The 21,710-nt window shown below is 50.0% G+C and overlaps 1 protein-coding gene across 6 annotated transcripts in view; it reads left to right on the top strand.

Moving 5' to 3' along the window:
* Nucleotides 1-13,110, top strand: part of ELMO3 (engulfment and cell motility 3) — a 285,235-nt gene extending 272,125 nt beyond the window's left edge. For all 6 annotated transcript variants that reach the window (XM_073564248.1, XM_073564250.1, XM_073564249.1 and 3 more), the window contains 3 exons: nt 10,493-10,575; nt 10,652-10,729; nt 12,753-13,110. In XM_073564248.1, the coding sequence (XP_073420349.1) occupies nt 10,493-10,575; nt 10,652-10,729; nt 12,753-12,965 (374 nt within the window). In that variant the 3' untranslated portion in view covers nt 12,966-13,110. The remainder of the gene's footprint in view (nt 1-10,492; nt 10,576-10,651; nt 10,730-12,752) is intronic.
* The last annotated feature ends 8,600 nt before the right edge of the window (nt 13,111-21,710 follow it).

Genomic DNA, 21,710 nt, shown 5'->3' with positions numbered 1-21,710 from the left:
CACGTCACTACTCGTCACTCGTTCCTTCATCAGTGTGCACGTCACTCCTCGTCACTCGTTCCTTCATCAGTGTGCACGTCACTACTCGTCACTCGTTCCTTCATCAGTGTGCACATCACTACTCGTCACTCGTTCATTCATCAGTGTGCTCGTCACTACTTGTCACTCGTTCCTTCATCAGTGTGCACGTCACTACTCGTCACTCGTTCCTTCATCAGTGTGCACGTCACTACTCGTCACTCGTTCCTTCATCAGTGTGCACGTCACTACTCGTCACTCGTTCCTTCATCAGTGTGCACGTCACTCCTCGTCACTCGTTCCTTCATCAGTGTGCACGTCACTACTCGTTACTCGCCCCATCATCAGTGTGCACGTCACTACTCGTCACTCGTTCCTTCATCAGTGTGCACATCACTCCTCGTCACTCGTTCCTTCATCAGTGTGCACGTCACTACTCGTCACTCGTTCCTTCATCAGTGTGCACGTCACTACTCGTCACTCGTTCCTTCATCAGTGTGCACGTCACTCCTCGTCACTCGTTCCTTCATCAGTGTGCACGTCACTACTCGTCACTCGTTCCTTCATCAGTGTGCACGTCACTACTCGTCACTCGTTCCTTCATCAGTGTGCACGTCACTCCTCGTCACTCGTTCCTTCATCAGTGTGCACGTCACTACTCGTCACTCGTTCCTTCATCAGTGTGCACGTCACTCCTCGTCACTCGTTCTTTCATCAGTGTGCACGTCACTACTCGTCACTCGTTCCTTCATCAGTGTGCACGTCACTCCTCGTCACTCGTTCCTTCATCAGTGTGCACGTCACTACTCGTCACTCGTTCCTTCATCAGTGTGCACGTCACTACTCGTCACTCGTTCCTTCATCAGTGTGCACGTCACTACTCGTCACTCGTTCCTTCATCAGTGTGCACGTCACTACTCGTCACTCGTTCCTTCATCAGTGTGCACGTCACGCCCCTCGTCACTCGTTCCTTCATCAGTGTGCACGTCACTACTCGTTACTCGCTCCATCATCAGTGTGCTCGTCACTACTCGTTACTCGCTCCATCATCAGTGTGCACGTCACTACTCGTTACTCGCCCCATCATCAGTGTGCACGTCACTACTTGTTACTCGCCCCATCATCAGTGTGCAAGTCACTACTCGTTACCCGCCCCATGATCAGTGTGCACATCACTCCTTGTTACTCGCTCCATCATCAGTGTGCACGTTACTACTCGTTACCCGCCCCATCATCAGTGTGCACGTCACTACTCGTTACTTGCTCCATCATCAGTGTGCACGTCACTACTCGTTACCCGCCCCATGATCAGTGTGCACATCACTCCTTGTTACTCGCTCCATCATCAGTGTGCACGTTACTACTCGTTACCCGCCCCATCATCAGTGTGCACGTCACTACTCGTTACTCGCTCCATCATCAGTGTGCTCGTCACTCCTCGTCACTCGTTCCTTCATCAGTGTGCACGTCACTACTCGTCACTCATTCCTTCATCAGTGTGCACATCACTACTCGTTCCTTCATCAGTGTGCACGTCACTACTCGTCACTCGTTCCTTCATCAGTGTGCACGTCACTACTCGTCACTCGTTCATTCATCAGTGTGCACGTCACTACTCGTTACCCGCCCCATCATCAGTGTGCACGTCACTACTCGTTACTCGCTCCATCATCAGTGTGCACGTCACTACTCGTTACTCGCTCCATCATCAGTGTGCACGTCACTACTCGTTACTCGCTCCATCATCAGTGTGCTCGTCACTCCTCGTCACTCGTTCCTTCATCAGTGTGCACGTCACTACTCGTCACTCGTTCCTTCATCAGTGTGCACGTCACTCCTCGTCACTCGTTCCTTCATCAGTGTGCACGTCACTCCTCGTCACTCGTTCCTTCATCAGTGTGCGCGTCACTACTCGTCACTCGTTCCTTCATCAGTGTGCGCGTCACTACTCGTCACTTGTTCCTTCATCAGTGTGCGCGTCACTACTCGTCACTCGTTCCTTCAACAGTGTGCACGTCACTACTCGTCACTCGTTCCTTCATCAGTGTGCACGTCACTACTCGTCACTCGTTCCTTCATCAGTGTGCTCGTCACTACTCGTTACTCGCTCCATCATCAGTGTGCACGTCACTACTCGTTACTCGCCCCATCATCAGTGTGCACGTCACTACTTGTTATTCGCTCCATCATCAGTGTGCTCATCACTACTGGTTACTCGCTCCATCATCAGTGTGCTCGTCACTATTCGTTACTCGCCCCAAGATCAGTGTGCACGTCACTACTCGTTACTCGCCCCATCATCAGTGTGCACGTCACTACTCGTTACTCGTTCCTTCATCAGTGTGCACGTCACTACTCGTTACTCGTTCCTTCATCAGTGTGCACGTCACTACTCGTTACTCGTTCCTTCATCAGTGTGCACGTCACTACTCGTCACTCGTTCCTTCATCAGTGTGCACGTCACTACTCGTCACTCGTTCCTTCATCAGTGTGCACGTCACTACTCGTCACTCGTTCCTTCATCAGTGTGCACGTCACTACTCGTCACTCACCCCTTCATCAGTGTGCACGTCACTCCTCGTCACTCATTCCTTCATCAGTGTGCACGTCACTACTTGTTACTCACCCCATCATCAGTGTGCACTTCACTCCTCGTTACTCGTTCCTTCATCAGTGTGCACGTCACTACTCGTCACTCGTTCCTTCATCAGTGTGCACGTCACTACTCGTCATTCGTTACTTCATCAGTGTGCACGTCACTACTCGTCACTCGTTCCTTCATCAGTGTGCACGTCACTCCTCGTCACTCGTTCCTTCATCAGTGTGCACGTCACTCCTCGTCACTCGTTCCTTCATCAGTGTGCGCGTCACTACTCGTCACTCGTTCCTTCATCAGTGTGCGCGTCACTACTCGTCACTCGTTCCTTCATCAGTGTGCGCGTCACTACTCGTCACTCGTTCCTTCAACAGTGTGCACGTCACTACTCGTCACTCGTTCCTTCATCAGTGTGCACGTCACTACTCGTCACTCGTTCCTTCATCAGTGTGCACGTCACTACTCGTTACTCGCTCCATCATCAGTGTGCTCGTCACTACTCGTTACTCGCTCCATCATCAGTGTGCACGTCACTACTCGTTACTCGCCCCATCATCAGTGTGCACGTCACTACTTGTTACTCGCCCCATCATCAGTGTGCACGTCACTACTCGTTACCCGCCCCATGATCAGTGTGCACATCACTCCTTGTTACTCGCTCCATCATCAGTGTGCACGTTACTACTCGTTACCCGCCCCATCATCAGTGTGCACGTCACTACTCGTTACTTGCTCCATCATCAGTGTGCACGTCACTACTCGTTACCCGCCCCATGATCAGTGTGCACATCACTCCTTGTTACTCGCTCCATCATCAGTGTGCACGTTACTACTCGTTACCCGCCCCATCATCAGTGTGCACGTCACTACTCGTTACTCGCTCTATCATCAGTGTGCACGTCACTACTCGTTACTCGCTCCATCATCAGTGTGCTCGTCACTCCTCGTCACTCGTTCCTTCATCAGTGTGTACGTCACTACTCGTCACTCATTCCTTCATCAGTGTGCACATCACTACTCGTTCCTTCATCAGTGTGCACGTCACTACTCGTCACTCGTTCCTTCATCAGTGTGCACGTCACTACTCGTCACTCGTTCATTCATCAGTGTGCACGTCACTACTCGTTACCCGCCCCATCATCAGTGTGCACGTCACTACTCGTTACTCGCTCCATCATCAGTGTGCACGTCACTACTCGTTACTCGCTCCATCATCAGTGTGCACGTCACTACTCGTTACTCGCTCCATCATCAGTGTGCTCGTCACTCCTCGTCACTCGTTCCTTCATCAGTGTGCACGTCACTACTCGTCACTCGTTCCTTCATCAGTGTGCACGTCACTCCTCGTCACTCGTTCCTTCATCAGTGTGCACGTCACTCCTCGTCACTCGTTCCTTCATCAGTGTGCGCGTCACTACTCGTCACTCCTTCCTTCATCAGTGTGCGCGTCACTACTCGTCACTTGTTCCTTCATCAGTGTGCGCGTCACTACTCGTCACTCGTTCCTTCAACAGTGTGCACGTCACTACTCGTCACTCGTTCCTTCATCAGTGTGCACGTCACTACTCGTCACTCGTTCCTTCATCAGTGTGCTCGTCACTACTCGTTACTCGCTCCATCATCAGTGTGCACGTCACTACTCGTTACTCGCCCCATCATCAGTGTGCACGTCACTACTTGTTATTCGCTCCATCATCAGTGTGCTCATCACTACTGGTTACTCGCTCCATCATCAGTGTGCTCGTCACTATTCGTTACTCGCCCCAAGATCAGTGTGCACGTCACTACTCGTTACTCGCCCCATCATCAGTGTGCACGTCACTACTCGTTACTCGTTCCTTCATCAGTGTGCACGTCACTACTCGTTACTCGTTCCTTCATCAGTGTGCACGTCACTACTCGTTACTCGTTCCTTCATCAGTGTGCACGTCACTACTCGTCACTCGTTCCTTCATCAGTGTGCACGTCACTACTCGTCACTCGTTCCTTCATCAGTGTGCACGTCACTACTCGTCACTCGTTCCTTCATCAGTGTGCACGTCACTACTCGTCACTCACCCCTTCATCAGTGTGCACGTCACTCCTCGTCACTCATTCCTTCATCAGTGTGCACGTCACTACTTGTTACTCACCCCATCATCAGTGTGCACTTCACTCCTCGTTACTCGTTCCTTCATCAGTGTGCACGTCACTACTCGTCACTCGTTCCTTCATCAGTGTGCACGTCACTACTCGTCATTCGTTACTTCATCAGTGTGCACGTCACTACTCGTCACTCGTTCCTTCATCAGTGTGCACGTCACTCCTCGTCACTCGTTCCTTCATCAGTGTGCACGTCACTCCTCGTCACTCGTTCCTTCATCAGTGTGCACGTCACTCCTCGTCACTCGTTCCTTCATCAGTGTGCACGTCACTACTCGTCACTCGTTCCTTCATCAGTGTGCACGTCACTACTCGTCACTCGTTCCTTCATCAGTGTGCACGTCACTACTCGTCACTCGTTCCTTCATCATTGTGCACGTCACTCCTCGTCACTCGTTCCTTCATCAGTGTGCACGTCACTACTCGTCACTCGTTCCTTCATCAGTGTGCACGTCACTACTCGTCACTCGTTCCTTCATCAGTGTGCACGTCACTACTCGTCACTCGTTCCTTCATCAGTGTGCACGTCACTCCTCGTCACTCGTTCCTTCATCATTGTGCACGACACTACTCGTCACTCGTTCCTTCATCAGTGTGCACGTCAATCCTCGTCACTCGTTCCTTCATCAGTGTGCACGTCACTCCTCGTCACTCGTTCCTTCATCAGTGTGCACGTCACTACTCGTCACTCGTTCCTTCATCAGTGTGCACGTCACTACTCGTCACTCGTTCCTTCATCAGTGTGCACGTCACTACTCGTCACTCGTTCCTTCATCAGTATGCACGTCACTACTCGTCACTCGTTCCTTCATCAGTGTGCACGTCACTACTCGTCACTCGTTCCTTCATCAGTGTGCACGTCACTCCTCGTCACTCGTTCCTTCATCAGTGTGCACGTCACTACTCGTCACTCGTTCCTTCATCAGTGTGCACGTCACTACTCGTCACTCGTTCCTTCATCAGTGTGCACGTCACTACTCGTCACTCGTTCCTTCATCAGTGTGCACGTCACTCCTCGTCACTCGTTCCTTCATCATTGTGCACGACACTACTCGTCACTCGTTCCTTCATCAGTGTGCACGTCAATCCTCGTCACTCGTTCCTTCATCAGTGTGCACGTCACTCCTCGTCACTCGTTCCTTCATCAGTGTGCACGTCACTACTAGTCACTCGTTCCTTCATCAGTGTGCACGTCACTACTCGTCACTCGTTCCTTCATCAGTGTGCACGTCACTACTCGTCACTCGTTCCTTCATCAGTATGCACGTCACTACTCGTCACTCGTTCCTTCATCAGTGTGCACGTCACTACTCGTCACTCGTTCCTTCATCAGTATGCTCGTCACTACTCGTTACTCGCCCCATCATCAGTGTGCACGTCACTACTCGTCACTCGTTCCTTCATCAGTGTGCACGTCACTCCTCGTCACTCGTTCCTTAATCAGTGTGCACGTCACTCCTCGTCACTCGTTCCTTCATCAGTGTGCTCGTCACTACTCGTTACTCGCCCCATCATCAGTGTGCACGTCACTACTCGTCACTCGTTCGTTCATCAGTGTGCACGTCACTCCTCGTCACTCGTTCGTTCATCAGTGTGCACGTCACTACTCGTCACTCGTTCCTTAATCAGTGTGCACGTCTCTCCTCGTCACTCGTTCCTTCATCAGTGTGCTCGTCACTACTCGTTACTCGCCCCATCATCAGTGTGCACGTCACTCCTCGTCACTCGTTCCTTCATCAGTGTGCACGTCACTCCTCGTCACTCGTTCCTTCATCAGTGTGCACGTCACTACTCGTCACTCGTTCCTTCATCAGTGTGCACGTCACTACTCGTCACTCGTTCCTTCATCAGTGTGCACGTCACTCCTCGTCACTCGTTCCTTCATCAGTGTGCACGTCACTACTCGTCACTCGTTCCTTCATCAGTGTGCACATCACTACTCGTCACTCGTTCATTCATCAGTGTGCTCGTCACTACTTGTCACTCGTTCCTTCATCAGTGTGCACGTCACTACTCGTCACTCGTTCCTTCATCAGTGTGCACGTCACTACTCGTCACTCGTTCCTTCATCAGTGTGCACGTCACTCCTCGTCACTCGTTCCTTCATCAGTGTGCACGTCACTACTCGTTACTCGCCCCATCATCAGTGTGCACGTCACTACTCGTCACTCGTTCCTTCATCAGTGTGCACATCACTCCTCGTCACTCGTTCCTTCATCAGTGTGCACGTCACTACTCGTCACTCGTTCCTTCATCAGTGTGCACGTCACTACTCGTCACTCGTTCCTTCATCAGTGTGCACGTCACTCCTCGTCACTCGTTCCTTCATCAGTGTGCACGTCACTACTCGTCACTCGTTCCTTCATCAGTGTGCACGTCACTACTCGTCACTCGTTCCTTCATCAGTGTGCACGTCACTCCTCGTCACTCGTTCCTTCATCAGTGTGCACGTCACTACTCGTCACTCGTTCCTTCATCAGTGTGCACGTCACTCCTCGTCACTCGTTCCTTCATCAGTGTGCACGTCACTACTCGTCACTCGTTCCTTCATCAGTGTGCACGTCACTCCTCGTCACTCGTTCCTTCATCAGTGTGCACGTCACTACTCGTCACTCGTTCCTTCATCAGTGTGCACGTCACTACTCGTCACTCGTTCCTTCATCAGTGTGCACGTCACTACTCGTCACTCGTTCCTTCATCAGTGTGCACGTCACGCCCCTCGTCACTCGTTCCTTCATCAGTGTGCACGTCACTACTCGTCACTCGTTCCTTCATCAGTGTGCACGTCACTCCTCGTCACTCGTTCCTTCATCAGTGTGCTTGTTACTACTCGTCACTCGTTCCTTCATCAGTGTGCACGTCACTCCTCGTCACTCGTTCCTTCATCAGTGTGCACGTCACTACTCGTCACTCGTTCCTTCATCAGTGTGCACGTCACTCCTCGTCACTCGTTCCTTCATCAGTGTGCACGTCACTACTCGTCACTCGTTCCTTCATCAGTGTGCACGTCACTACTCGTCACTCGTTCCTTCATCAGTGTGCACGTCACTCCTCGTCACTCGTTCCTTCATCAGTGTGCACGTCACTACTCGTCACTCGTTCCTTCATCAGTGTGCACGTCACTCCTCGTCACTCGTTCCTTCATCAGTGTGCACGTCACTACTCGTCACTCGTTCCTTCATTAGTGTGCACGTCACTCCTCGTCACTCGTTCCTTCATCAGTGTGCACGTCACTACTCGTCACTCGTTCCTTCATCAGTGTGCACGTCACTACTCGTCACTCGTTCCTTCATCAGTATGCACGTCACTACTCGTCACTCGTTCCTTCATCAGTGTGCACGTCACTACTCGTCACTCGTTCCTTCATCAGTATGCACGTCACTACTCGTCACTCGTTCCTTCATCAGTGTGCACGTCACTACTCGTCACTCGTTCCTTCATCAGTATGCACGTCACTCCTCGTCACTCGTTCCTTCATCAGTGTGCACGTCACTCCTCATCACTCGTTCCTTCATCAGTGTGCACGTCACTCCTCGTCACTCGTTCCTTCATTAGTGTGCACGTCACTACTCGTCACTCGTTCCTTCATCAGTATGCACGTCACTCCTCATCACTCGTTCCTTCATCAGTGTGCACGTCACTCCTCGTCACTCGTTCCTTCATCAGTGTGCACGTCACTACTCGTCACTCGTTCCTTCATCAGTATGCACGTCACTCCTCGTCGCTCGTTCCTTCATCAGTGTGCTTGTTACTACTCAAAAATCTTATGGTTCAATGACCTAAACATATTGCTCACCAAAGTCAAATAACCAAAGCGCTCCTATATGAAGTGTATATTTTACCTGATGGGCAGCAGGCACGGGTTCCTACGGTCCAGACACCCACCACGTTACTCGGAAGAAGCAATAAAGCGAAACGCGCGTTAAGGGGATTCCTACATGTGGTCCGTCAGCATTTAACCTGTGGTGTGTCGTTCTGAGGCTCATGTATGTTTGTGTTGTGAAGACTGCCTGGCACTATTTATAATAAGCTTTTCTGCACTATGCATGGACTTTTTAACAAACATTTTGCACTTTATTGATTTTTTATTTTTATGCAATTGAGTAGTGCCCAGCGCTCTCTACAATCCATATATGAGGAATAGTAGGAAAGAAAATAAATGAAGATGGTTACTCATGAATTTTTCAATGGATAATTTATTTATTTTTTTACCACTAGGAGGCAGCATAACAAAGAATATATATAAGACTATATTATTCATTTTCTCATCTCAAATAATTTTTAATAAAACTATGTAAATAACTAGAGATATTTATAAAATGCATATGGTTTTTCCTTCTATTAATTAATGTGGATAATTAATTTCCAGAGGTTAATATATATATGAATTGAGGACAACTTTATGAGAGGATAATTGTGTCCTGAAAAAATCTGTATAATTGATACCACGTTTTAAAAGGACGTACCCCGTGTTGTCTAATCATGTACCATTTTTAATGTGTATGTCTTATGTGTCATTATATCAAAGAATTATCTATTTTTTAATAGAGTTTCCTAATTTTTTGGAACGATAGTTTAATTATTGGTTGGGAAAATTAATATTTTTGCCTAAACTATCGGATAGTGATGTCACATGTAGCAGGGTGGGATCAGGAGTCTGGTGATGTCACATGTGGTATGGTGGGATCATTAGTCTGTTGTCACATGTGGCCGGGTGGGATCAGGAGTCTGATGATGTCACATGTAGCAAGGTGGGATCAGGAGTCTGGTGATGTCACATGTGGCAGGGTGGGATCAGGAGTCTGATGTCACATGTGGCAGGGTGGGATCAGGAGTCTGGTGATGTCACATGTAGCAAGGTGGGATCAGGAGTCTGATGTCACATGTGGCAGGGTGGGATCAGGAGTCTGGTGATGTCACATGTGGCCTGGTGGGATCAGGAGTCTGGTGATGTCACATGTAGCAAGGTGGGATCAGGAGTCTGATGTCACATGTGGCAGGGTGGGATCAGGAGTCTGGTGATGTCACATGTAGCAAGGTGGGATCAGGAGTCTGATGATGTCACATGTGGCAGGGTGGGATCAGGAGTCTGGTGATGTCACATGTAGCAAGGTGGGATCAGGAGTCTGATGTCACATGTGGCCGGGTGGGATCAGGAGTCTGGTGATGTCACATGTAGCAGGGAGGGATCAGGAGTCTGGTGATGTCACATGTGGCAGGGTGGGATCAGGAGTCTGGTGATGTCACATGTGGCAGGGTGGGATCAGGAATCTGATCATGTCACATGTAGCAAGGTGGGATCAGGTGTCTGGTGATGTCACATGTAGCAAGGTGGGATCAGGAGTCTGGTGATGTCATGTGGCAAGGTGGGATCAGGAGTCTGGTGATGTCATGTGGCAAGGTGGGATCAGGAGTCTGATGTCACATGTGGCAGGGTGGGATCATGAGTCTGATGTCACATGTGGCAGGGTGGGATCAGGAGTCTGATGTCACATGTGGCAGGGTGGGATCAGGAGTCTGGTGATGTCACATGTAGCAGGGTGGGATCAGGAGTCTGGTGATGTCACATGTAGCAGGGTGGGATCAGGAGTCTGGTGATGTCACATGTGGCAGGGTGGGATCAGGAGTCTGGTGATGTCACATGCGGCCGGGTGGGATCAGGAGTCTGATGTCACACGGGAAATATGGCATGCTGGGATATTTGGAGACCCCTTTTTTTACACTTTTGCATTTCAGTTTCAGTTGCCGACATCAAATATGTTTTATCAGGAAAAGATTGTCCACACATGAAAGAGAAGAACTCTGGGAAGCAGAATAAAGTGAGTGACAAGAGTCCGTGGCAGTGGTGCTTATGTGAGAGGGCTAGCTTGCGAATCTTGTCCTTTCTTGTTACAGGACCTCATGGAACAAGCATTTTCCATCTGCTATGATGTGGACAGCTGCCTGAATTTCATCGCCCCCTCTTCTGCTGATGTAAGGTTTAGTATTTGTATGAGTGTATGGTCTTCAGGAAGAAGGCAATGGTCAGGAGGAAAAGTAATAGTAGTCAAGTAGGCTGCCCAGCTGGCAAACATGGGATAACTGTACAAACAATCCCAGCCCACCATAGAAACTTCATATGCAGGATGTAAAGATAACCTAACTGGTTTACCGCCTGTACAATACTATCCTACTGTCCCAGTCTCCTCTTCATGTACAGTATATACGGTGGGTATGGAAAGTATTCAGACCCCTTTACATTTTTCACAGTTTCATTGCAGCCATTTGGTAAATTCAAAAAAGTTAATTTTTTTCTCATTAATGTACACTCTGCATCCCATCTTGACTGGGAAACACAGAAATGTATAAATTTTGCAAATTTATTAAAAAAATAACTGAAATATTCCATGGTCATAAGTATTCAGCCCCTTTGCTCAGACACTCCTATTTAAGTCACATGCTGTCCATTTCCTTGTGATCCTCCTTGAGATGGTTCTACTCCTTCACTGGAGTCCAGCTGCGTTTAAACTGATAGGACTTGATTTGTAAAGTCACACACCTGTCTATATAAGACCTCACAGCTCACAGTGCATGTCACACCAATGAGAATCATGAGGCCAAAGGAACTGGCCAAGGAGCTCAGAGACAGAATTGTGGAAAAGCACAGATCTGTCCAAGGTTACAGAAGAATTTCTGCAGCACTCAAGGTTCCTAAGAGCACAGTGGCCTCCATAATCCTTAATTGAACGAAGTTTGGGACCACCAGAAGTCTTCCTAGACCTGGCTGTCCACCCAAACTGAGCAATCGTGGGAGAAGAGCCTTGGTGTGGGAGGTTAAGAAGAGCCCCAAGATCACTGTGGCTGAGCTCCACATATGCAGTAGGGAGATGGGAGAAAGTTCCACAGAGTCAGCTATCACTACAGCCCTCTACCAGTCGGGCCTTTATGGCAGAGTGGCCCGATGGAAGACTCTCCTCTGTGCCAGACATATGAAAGCCCTCATACAGTTTGCTAAAAAACATATGAAGGGCTCCCAGACTGAGAAATAAGATTCTCTGGTCTGATGAGACGAAGATAGAACTTTTTGGTGATGAATTCTAAGCGTTGTGTGGAGAAAACCAGGCACTGCTCATCACCTGCCCAATACAATCCTAACAGTAAAACATGGTGGTGACAGCATCATGCTATGTGGGGGTGTTTTTCAGCTGCAGGGACAGGACGACTGGTTGCCATTGAAGGAAACATGAATGCGGCCAAGTACAGTGATATCCTGGATGAAAACCTCTTCCAGAGTGCTCTGGACCTCAGACTTGGCCAAAGGTTCACCTTCCAACAAGACAATGACCCTAAGTACACAGCTAAACTAACAAAGGAGTGGCTTCAGAACACCTCTGTGACTACTCCTGACTGGCCCAGCCACAGCCCTGACCTAAACCCAATTGAGTATCTCTGGAGAGACCTGAAAATGGCTGTCCATTGACGTTCACCATCCAACCTGCCGGAACTGGAGAGTTTCTGCAAGGAAGAATGGCAGAGGATCCCCAAATCCAGGGGTGAAAAACTTGTTGCATCATTCCCAAGACTCATGGCTGTACTAGCTCAAAAGGTGCTTCTACTCAGTACTGAGCAAAGGGGCTGAAGACTTATGACCATGGGAGATTTCAGTTTTCCTTTTTTAATAAATTTGCAAAAATGTCTACATTTGTTTTTTCAGTCCAGATGTGGTGCAGAGTGTACATTAATGAGAAAAATGAACTTTTTTTTTAATTTACCAAATGGCTGCAATGAAACAGAGTGAAAAATTTTAAAGGGGTCTTGTACCGAGATTTGGTGGTCTGAGGCAAGAGGCATATTGACACATATGGACATATGTGATGGTCCATTCTTGAATGGTGCCTCATACCACCTAATTTCCCATCTCTATGTCAGTGGTGGGCTGGAGATTATGATGGTTGGTCTTGTGCAGACTTGGGACCCCTGTACTTTGCTAATCTTCTTTCTTTTCAATTATCTGCAGTTTTGCTTGTGGCTGGATGGCTTAAATGCACTGTTGGGTCGGGAAATGCCCAGTGAGCGGACACGCACTGACCTGGATCTCCTGCTGAACACTGAACTCAAGCTGCGGTTGTTGGACCTGGAGAACATACCAATCCCAGACCAACCTCCACCCATTCCCCCTCGTCCTAAGAACTATGACTACTGCTACCAGTTCACTTCCACTGAGGCCTGAAGCATGTCAGAGACAAATGGCAGAATTTGTCAACTCCTAGTACAATATATCTGTGGCTCAGTTCATGATGTGGTTGTTCTGTCTTCATACACGTTGATACGATGTGCAATCTGGCATACAGCATAAACCACTTTTTTCCAAATAACCGTTCTCTGTAGTCTAACTTGTTTATTGGTCAACAGGTATAGGACATGTGGTAAAACTATAAGAATAAACAACATCGGTAAGTACTGGGCAAATAATCACATAGCGGACACTTTACAATTAAGGGGAAAGTATACAGTATGAGGCAAACTGTCACGCTCACCTCCTCCCCGGCACCTGTCACGCTCACCTCCTCCCCGGCGCCTGTCGCGCTCACTGCTTCTGCTCTCCCTACAGCGTTGGCGGCCCCCGCTCTGACCGCCGCCACCGCAGCTCTTCCTCCCCGTGCCCCTGCCACCGCCGGCCTGTCTGCCTCTGCTACGTCTTCTGTCATCATGGCGCCGGCGGTCCCCGCTTCCTCCCGTGCCTCCACGTCACTCAGGCACTTCCGGTCCTCTCGGCCCGCCTCCTCTGCTGATGCCTGTCCATCTAGTGCCTCTTCTCCTGTCCTGTGGCCGGCCTCGGCTCCTCCTCAGGTACGCAAGCGCACGCCCCCCTAGACTAGGTGCCCTATCTCTTGGTCCCATTACTCTGCCGCACCCTGACCCGGAAGTTCTCCAGCGTTCCCGATATCAGGCAGTCTCTCCCTCTCCTCCCTGCCTGATTATCAGTTGTGTTTCACGTTCTGATATCGGGTCCACGCTCTCCAGCGTACCTTCTCTCTACGCTTCGTACCTTTCCTGGTTTCCCGCTAGTTTCCCTATTAGTTACGCTCCTGTGTTCCCTTCCAGGTCCTGCCTGTTCCTGCCTTCGCCTGCCTGTTCCAGCGTCTCACCTGCTACCCATTCCTGCCTCCTCCTTGGTTCTCCACCACCATCTCCGCGGCTACAGCTGTCTCCCCTGTGGTCGTCATCATCCCCCGTCTGGTCGCCTGCACATCCCCTGCCTGCATCTTCCTCCGGTTGTCCCCAGGTATCAGCTTCCGCGGCGATAGTCTCCCCTGGGTCTGCCCCTAACGCTCCCTGTATAGGGGGTGGTACACCTGGCCAGCTCGCCCTAGGCAGGTTCGTCGTCGCGGTCCTGAGGGTTCAACTCCCGGAGCTCTCTAGGTCTCACAGTATAATCAGGCCATGGACCCTGCTGGTACCTCGACCCCGACTCAAAAGGAACTTCTGTTAATACGCGAAAACCAGACGAGGATAATGTCCTTCCTCAAATCTATGGAATCCCGTCTGTCGTCCTTACAGGCCTCTGACCCCACTAGCGCCCCCCAGATAGCGGGTCTTCAGCAGGAGCTCGCACAGCAGCGCGACACTCAGGCCCATATTTTAAACTACATGGCCTCAGTGGATAACCGTCTTCTGGCCCTCCAGACCGTGGCCTCTGCTCCAGCCCCTGTGGCTACCCCCCACCCACCACCCCGTTTGGCAAAACCCTCACGGTATAACGGCGATCCCAAACTGTGCAGATGGTTCCTAAATCAATGTCAGCTACACTTTGAGCTGTCTCCCTGCGGTACCCTACTGATCGGGCCAAGGTAGCTTTTGTTGTGTCTCACTTGGAGGGTGAGGCCCTAGCTTGGGTAAACTCTCTCTGGGAGTGACACGGCCCCATTGTCTCCCAGCTCTCCATTTTTCTGGACACCTTTCGGAGGGTGTTCGATGAACCAGGTCGCTTGGTCTCTACTACCGAGGCGCTGTTTAATCTCCACCAGGGCATGCTCTCGGTAGGTCAGTGCGCCATTCGGTTTCGTACCCTGTCCTCAGAGTTGGGGTGGAACAATGAGGCCTTGGTAGGAGCCTTTTGGCGGGGACTCTCTGGTCAAGGACGAGTTAGCAGGACGTGATACTCCATCCTCCCTGGAGGACTTGATCTCCCTGGCCACTCGCATCGACCTACGATTTCAGGAGCGATCCCGTGAGGCCGCTAGGGAGAGAAGACCTCGCGTTTTTTCAGCCGCTCGTAGTCCGCCCCGCTCCCATCCAGTGTTGTCTTCTGTGGTTCCTGCCCCGGAACCCAGGCAAGTGGATCGTGTCAAACCGGTGGAGGAGCGTCGGAGAGAGAGGGTGGAACAGAGGCTCTGCTTCTATCCCACTTCCTCCGCTCCTGTCCAATACGCCCGGGAAACACCTCCCTAGGTAATTGTGATTCCTCTCTAACCTTGATTCTCTCCGTTCTTGCACATAGGCTCCAAACACTCCTCTGAGTGGGCTTACATTGATTCAGGCACAGCTGACAACTTTATTCAGTTCGAGGCGGTTGAGAGACTTCGGATCCCAGTCCGATCCCTGGAGACTCCTCTGCAGATTGCTTCAGTCGACGGTCGACCCTTGCGGATGTCCGTTACTCAGGTCACCGAAGAAGTGGAACTTCAGATTGAAGCCTTACACTGGGAGAAAATAGTCTTTTATGTGCTGCCTGCGCTATCCCATACCATCTTCTTGGGCCTACCCTGGTTGAGAACTCACAAGCCTGTCTTGGACTGGCGATCCGGGGATATCCTGCGTTGGGGACAGTAATGTCAAGACAGATGTCTGTCCTCTGTCCAACCGAAGAACTCCAAGTCTCCCATGTCAGTCTCTAAAGACTTACCTTCGGCCTATTGGGCTTTTTCAGACGTCTTTACAAGAAGGAGGCGGAGGTTCTGCCCCTGCATCGGCCCTATGATTGCCCAATCGATCTTGTCCCAGGGTCTACTCCCCCTCGTGGTCGGATCTATCCTCTGTCTCCCTCCGAGACTCTGGCTATGACCGAGTATATCCAAGAAAACTTGGCCAGAGGCTTTATCCGCAAGTCATCTTCGCCTGCAGGAGCAGGGTTCTTTTTTGTCAAGAAGAAGGATGGATCCCTTCGTCCATGCATTGATTACCGGGGCCTCAATGATATCACCATCAAAAACAAATATCCACTGCCTCTCATTCCGGAGCTATTCGACCGTCTACGGGGGCACGGGTCTTCACGAAATTGGATCTCCGAGGGGCTTATAATCTGATCCGCATTCGTTCCGGAGACGAGTGGAAGACCGCTTTCAATACCCGGGATGGCCACTATGAATATCTGGTCAGGCCCTTTGGCCTGTGCAATGCTCCCGCAGTGTTCCAGGAGTTCGTAAAAGATGTGTTTCGAGACCTTCTCTACTCCTGTGTGGTGGTGTACTTGGACGATATCCTTGTATTTTCTTCGGATCTGGCTACCCACAGAAAAGATGTCTGCCAAGTCTTGCTACAGTCGAGAGAGCATCGGCTTTAGGCCAAACTTGAGAAGTGCGCCTTCGAGCAGTCCTCTCTACCGTTCTTGGGCTATATCATTTCAGACTCTGGCCTACGTATGGACCCGGGAAAAGTGTCCGCCGTGCTCAAGTGGCCGCATCCCCCAGGGAATCAAGGCGATTCAACGATTCCTTGGTTTTGCCAATTATTACCGGCAATTTATTCCACACTTTTCTACTTTGACTGCTCCTATCTCCGCCTTAACCCGAAAGGGAGCAAACCCTCACCTCTGGTCCCCGGAAGCTGAAGACGCCTTTCAAACCTTGAGACTTCGCTACAGCGCCTGTACTCCATCGTCCTGAAGCCAACAAGCCTTTTATCCTCGAGGTAGACGCATCGGCCATCGGAGCTGGGGCGGTTCTTTCTGAGAGATCCCGGTCGACTGCTCACCTGCAGTTTCTTCTCCAAGATGTTCTCCACCGCAGAGAGAAACTACGCCATTGGTGACAGAGAGCTACTTGCGATCACATTGGCCCTGGAGGAGTGGCGGTATCTTCTGGAAGGAGCTGTACATCCATTTAAAATCTACACCAACCACAAGAACCTGGCATACATCCAGTCAGCACAAAGACTTAATCCCAGGCAAGCCAGGTGGTCGCTATTCTTTGCCCGGTTCAATTTTGAGCTGCATTTCCGTCCCAGTGACAAGAATCTCAAAGCAAATGCTTTATCCAGGTCCTTTCTGGTCTTCGATAACGAAGAGGAGCCATCACACATTGTGGACACCAGTAAAGTCATCATGGTCGCACCCATTAGCTTGACTTCGTTACAGCCAGGTAAGACCTTCGTGCAAGAAATCGAGAGGAAGCGAGTCATGCCTCCAAGCTGGCCGGTCATGTGGGCGTCAAGAAAATGCTTCTCATCTCTCGTTTTTACTGGTGGCCATCCCTTCTTCAAGATGTCCGAAGTTTCATCGCCTCGTGCCCATCGTGTGCCAGAAACAAAGTTCCTCGGCACCTACCCTCTGGACGCTTACACCCACTTCCGGTTCCTTTGGTTCCCAGGCAGCACGTCGCAATGGACTTTATTACAGATCTGCCTCGGTCTGCGGGCCACACCGTCATCTTGGTCGTGGTGGATCAATTTTCTAAAATGGCCCATTTTATTGCTCTGCCAGGCTTACCATCCGCGCCTGAATTGGCGAAGCTCTTCGTCACCCATGTTTTCCAGATTCATGGCTTCCCCAAGCATATCGTTTCCGACAGAGGGGTTCAGTTCACCTCTCGGTTTTGGAGGGCCCTGTGCCGTATGATGGAAGTAACGTTGGACTTCTCCTCTTTCTACCATCCCCAGACCAATGGCCAGGCAGAACGTACTAATCAAGTCCTTGTGACTTATCTCCGGCATTTTTCCAACGCCCATCAGAACGACTGGTCCAGCCTACTCCAGTGGGCCGAATTCACCTACAACAACCATACCAGTGAGTCCTCCTCCAAATCACCCTTCTTTATTGTCTACGGCCAACATCCAGGTGTTCCTCTGCCGGTACCTCCTGTCTTTGGTGTGCCAGGGGCCGATCTTCTGACCGAGGAGTTCTCCAGGGTCTGGCAGGAGACCAAAACCGCGCTTGACCGTGCTCAAGGCAGGATCAAGAGACATGCCGATAAAAGACACCTGGATTCTCCACTGTACCAACCCGAAGATAAAGTATGGCTGTCTTCGAAATTTGTCCACCTGAAGCAACCCTCGTATAAACTGGGTCCTCAGTATATTGGTCCGTTTGAGGTCTTGGCTCGTATCAATGATGTGGCCTACAAGTTATAACTTCCCGCCTCGCTAAGGATTCCTAATTCCTTCCATGCCTGTCTCTTAAAGCCTGTTATCCTTAACCGCTTTCATCCTTCCACTGGCCGCTCGCCCCCGCCTGTGTCTGCACAAGATGTCTTTGAAGTTAAAGACATTCTTGCAATGAAAAGATCCAGAGGTAGGACCCTCTTCTTAATTGACTGGAAGGGTTTCGGTTCCGAGGAGAGATCTTGGGAGCCTCGGGAGAACATTCAGGCTCCTCGTATTCTAGCCAGATTCCTTTCCGGCCTTAAGAAGAGGGGGTGTAAGGGGGGGGGGGTACTGTCACGCTCCCCTCGTCCCCGGCACCTGTCACGCTCACCTCCTCCCCGGCGCCTGTCACGCTCACTGCTTCTGCTCTCCCTGCAGCGTCGGCGGCCCTCGCTCTGACCGCCGCCACCGCAGCTCTTCCTCCCCGTGCCCCTGCCACCGCCGGCCGGTCTGCCTCTGCTGCGTCTTCTGTCGTCATGGCACCCGCGGTCCCCGCTTCCTCCCGTGCTTCCACATCACTCTGGCACTTCCGGTCCTCTCGGCCCACCTCATCTGCCTGTCCATCTAGTGCCTCCTCTCCTGTCCTGCGGCCGGCCTCGGCTCCTCCTCCGGTACGCAGGCGCACGCCCCCCTAGACTAGGCGCCCTATCTCTTGGTCCCATTACTCTGCCGCACCCTGACCCGGAAGTTCTCCAGCGTTCCCTATATCAGGCAGTCTCTCCCTCTCCTCCCTGCCTGATTATCCATTGTGTTTCACATTCTGATATCAGGTCCACGCTCTCCAAGGTACCTTCTGTCTCTACGCTTCGTACCTTTCCTGCCTCCTCCTTGGTTCTCCACCACCATCTCCGCGGCTACAGCTGTCTCCCCTGTGGTCATCACCATCCCCCCCGTCTGGTCGCCTGCACATCCCCTGCCTGCATCTTCCTCCGCTTGTCCCCAGGTATCAGCTTCCACGGTGATAGTCTCCCCTGGGTCTGCCCCTAACGCTCCCTGTATAGGGAGTGGTACACCTGGCCAGCTCGCCCTAGGGAGGTTCGTCGTCGCGGTCCTGAGGGTTCAACTCCCGGAGCTCTCTAGGTCTCACACAAACTTGAACATGGAAGTACACAGATCACAAATAATCACATCTCGTTTGTACTGGCTGCTATACAGTTAATCACAATTCTGTACAATACTGTATTGCAAAATCAGAGATTAATCTTACCATATATGCTTTACCGGGATAGCAACCCTAACTTGGAGCAGTTACAGGAGGGCAAATAAACACGTGTCCCAGGAAGTACACAGAAGAAAATGGAGCTTCTTCTCCCAGCATACCTTGGTTTAATCACACAATGCATCACTCTATTTGCTGCTGCTAAAGACACAGGTTATAAATTCAGCCACCACTAGATGGTGCTAAAATGCTGTGCAAATTAATTAGGACAAAGCATTTTTTTAAGTAAAATCTTAAGTTAGTTACCAGTCAGTGATTCAAACCAGTTTTACCTGCTTTGAACAGGTGTGAGTGCCTGTTCAAAGCAGGTAAAACTGGTTTGAATCACTGACTGGTAACCAACTTAAGATTTTACTTAAAAAAATGCTTTGTCACAATTAATTTGCACAGCACTGTATAACACAAGAAACCTGCACATAAATACGAACATACTGCCCGCTATTCAGATGGGCAGAAAACTCCCCGCTTGGCATTAACTGATGCCACTTACAGGCGCTTTTGGCAAAAACAATAAAACAAGTTCCGCAACTGGTCTGAGGAATAGTTTACTCTCCTCAGCCTTCCACACTTTGACCTCGACCTTATGCACTTTCCCATCCTTTCTTGGGAATACTTTGGTGATGAGGCCTAGTCACCACTCATTTCGGTGTAACTGACTGTCTTTCATGGAGTACAACATCACTGGGTTTGATGTTCGGTTCGTAAATCTGCCACTTCTTCCTAGGCTGTAAGGTGGAGAGATACTGCTTTCTCCATCTGTTCCAGAAGGTATTGGATAGACTTTGTACTTGTTTCCATTGACCATCTGTACAGGTCCTTGTTACAGAATTCTCAGAGTGGAGCGCTATTTTTTGTGAGTAACGTGGCGGGGTTGAGAACGGTCGGATCTCCAACGTCACTAGAAGTCAATGGTCTAGATTTTATGATGGCTTAAACTTCTGCCAAAAATGTAGTCAAACCTTCGTGTTTGAGTCATTTACTACCTGCATGCAAGAATATAGAGTCCAAGATTCTACGTGCTATTCCTATTATTCTCTCCCAAGAACCTCCCATGTGAGAAGAGTGTGGTAGAATGAAGGTCCAGGTGCATCTCTGCTCACTCAAGTATCTTTCCACATTTTTAGTGTCTAGGTTGGAAGCAATTTGAAGTTCTTTCACTGCTCCTACGAAATTTGTGTCTCTATCAGAGCGAATGTGCTTCACGGGCCCTCTGATTGCAACGAAAAGTCGAAGTGTATTTATGAAACTTGAAGTTTCCATGGATTCAATTACTTGGATGTGGACTGCTCTGATGGACATACAGGTGAACATAACTGCCCAGCATTTTGCACAGGCTTGGACTCTTCTAGTGTGACGTGCAATCACAGACCATGGCCCAAGTACATCCAGTCCGACGTTGGTAAAGGGAAGATCCGTACTAAGTCTGTCTGATGGGAGATTGCCCATCTTTGGGTTTTGAGTCTTGCCACAGAGTTTTTGCGACAAGTCACACAGTTGAAAATGAGTTTACTCACACATCTCTTTGCTCTAACTATCCATAGACCAGCAGTTCGTAGATTCCTTTCAGTAAACAATCGGCCCTGATTTTTCACCAAAACATGATGGTGCAGCACGAGCAGAGTCGTGACATGAAGATGTCCAGGAATTATTAGAGGGTGTTTCTCCACAAATTCCATTTTGGCTTCTTGAAGATGACCTCCAATTCTTAACAGATCATCTTGGTCAATGATTGGATCAAGCTTCTGCAAAACATTCTCTAGAAATGGGTTGACCTTTGTTGAGGTTGTCTATTTCTTTGGCGTAACACGTTGTACGGTACGAATTATCATGTTCTTGGCATTTTCCAGGTTTGGAACGGTAAAGGCATGCTTGCAGTGGTGCCAACCTTTACAAGGCTTCTGACTGGCGGGTGATGTTGACTTGTAAGAGGGCGGATTTCCTCATCTGCATCTACCAGTTCAAAGGTGTCTGACTCGTCCCTGTAAGAATGTAGGACCCGTAAACAAGGTTGTGTCCTTAAGGTGTCTTGATTCAATGGATCTAGTGTGGTCAGTAGGATTGTAGTGTGTGGACACATAGTGCCACTGTTTAGGGCAAGAGGATCTCCTGATCCTTAGCACGCGATTGTTGACGTCAATTTCTGCATGGCCATTCTGGAATATTCTCTCCATGAAGGCAATGAAGTGTCTTCTTGTTTCCCATGCCTTCTGCAGCTTGCGTTTGAGATAGACAAATCGACCATAGACCAGTTCTCTGTTTTTGGATAAGCGTTACCTCTGGGGTTTAAATTGTAGAGGTGCGATCTAACTCTGACTCATCTCTTACTATCTCTCGTTCCATGATGTCCAAAAACAGTCTGTCTTCTTTGGAAATTGCTATATTGTTGTCTTCTCTTGT

Source organism: Dendrobates tinctorius, unplaced genomic scaffold, assembly GCF_039654945.1.
Source record: "Dendrobates tinctorius isolate UK_male_01 unplaced genomic scaffold, ASM3965494v1 ptg000440l, whole genome shotgun sequence".
Lineage (NCBI taxonomy): Eukaryota > Metazoa > Chordata > Amphibia > Anura > Dendrobatidae > Dendrobates > Dendrobates tinctorius.
The sequence above is the reverse complement of the archived record's forward strand: the minus strand, read 5'-3'. Positions and strand labels throughout refer to the sequence as shown.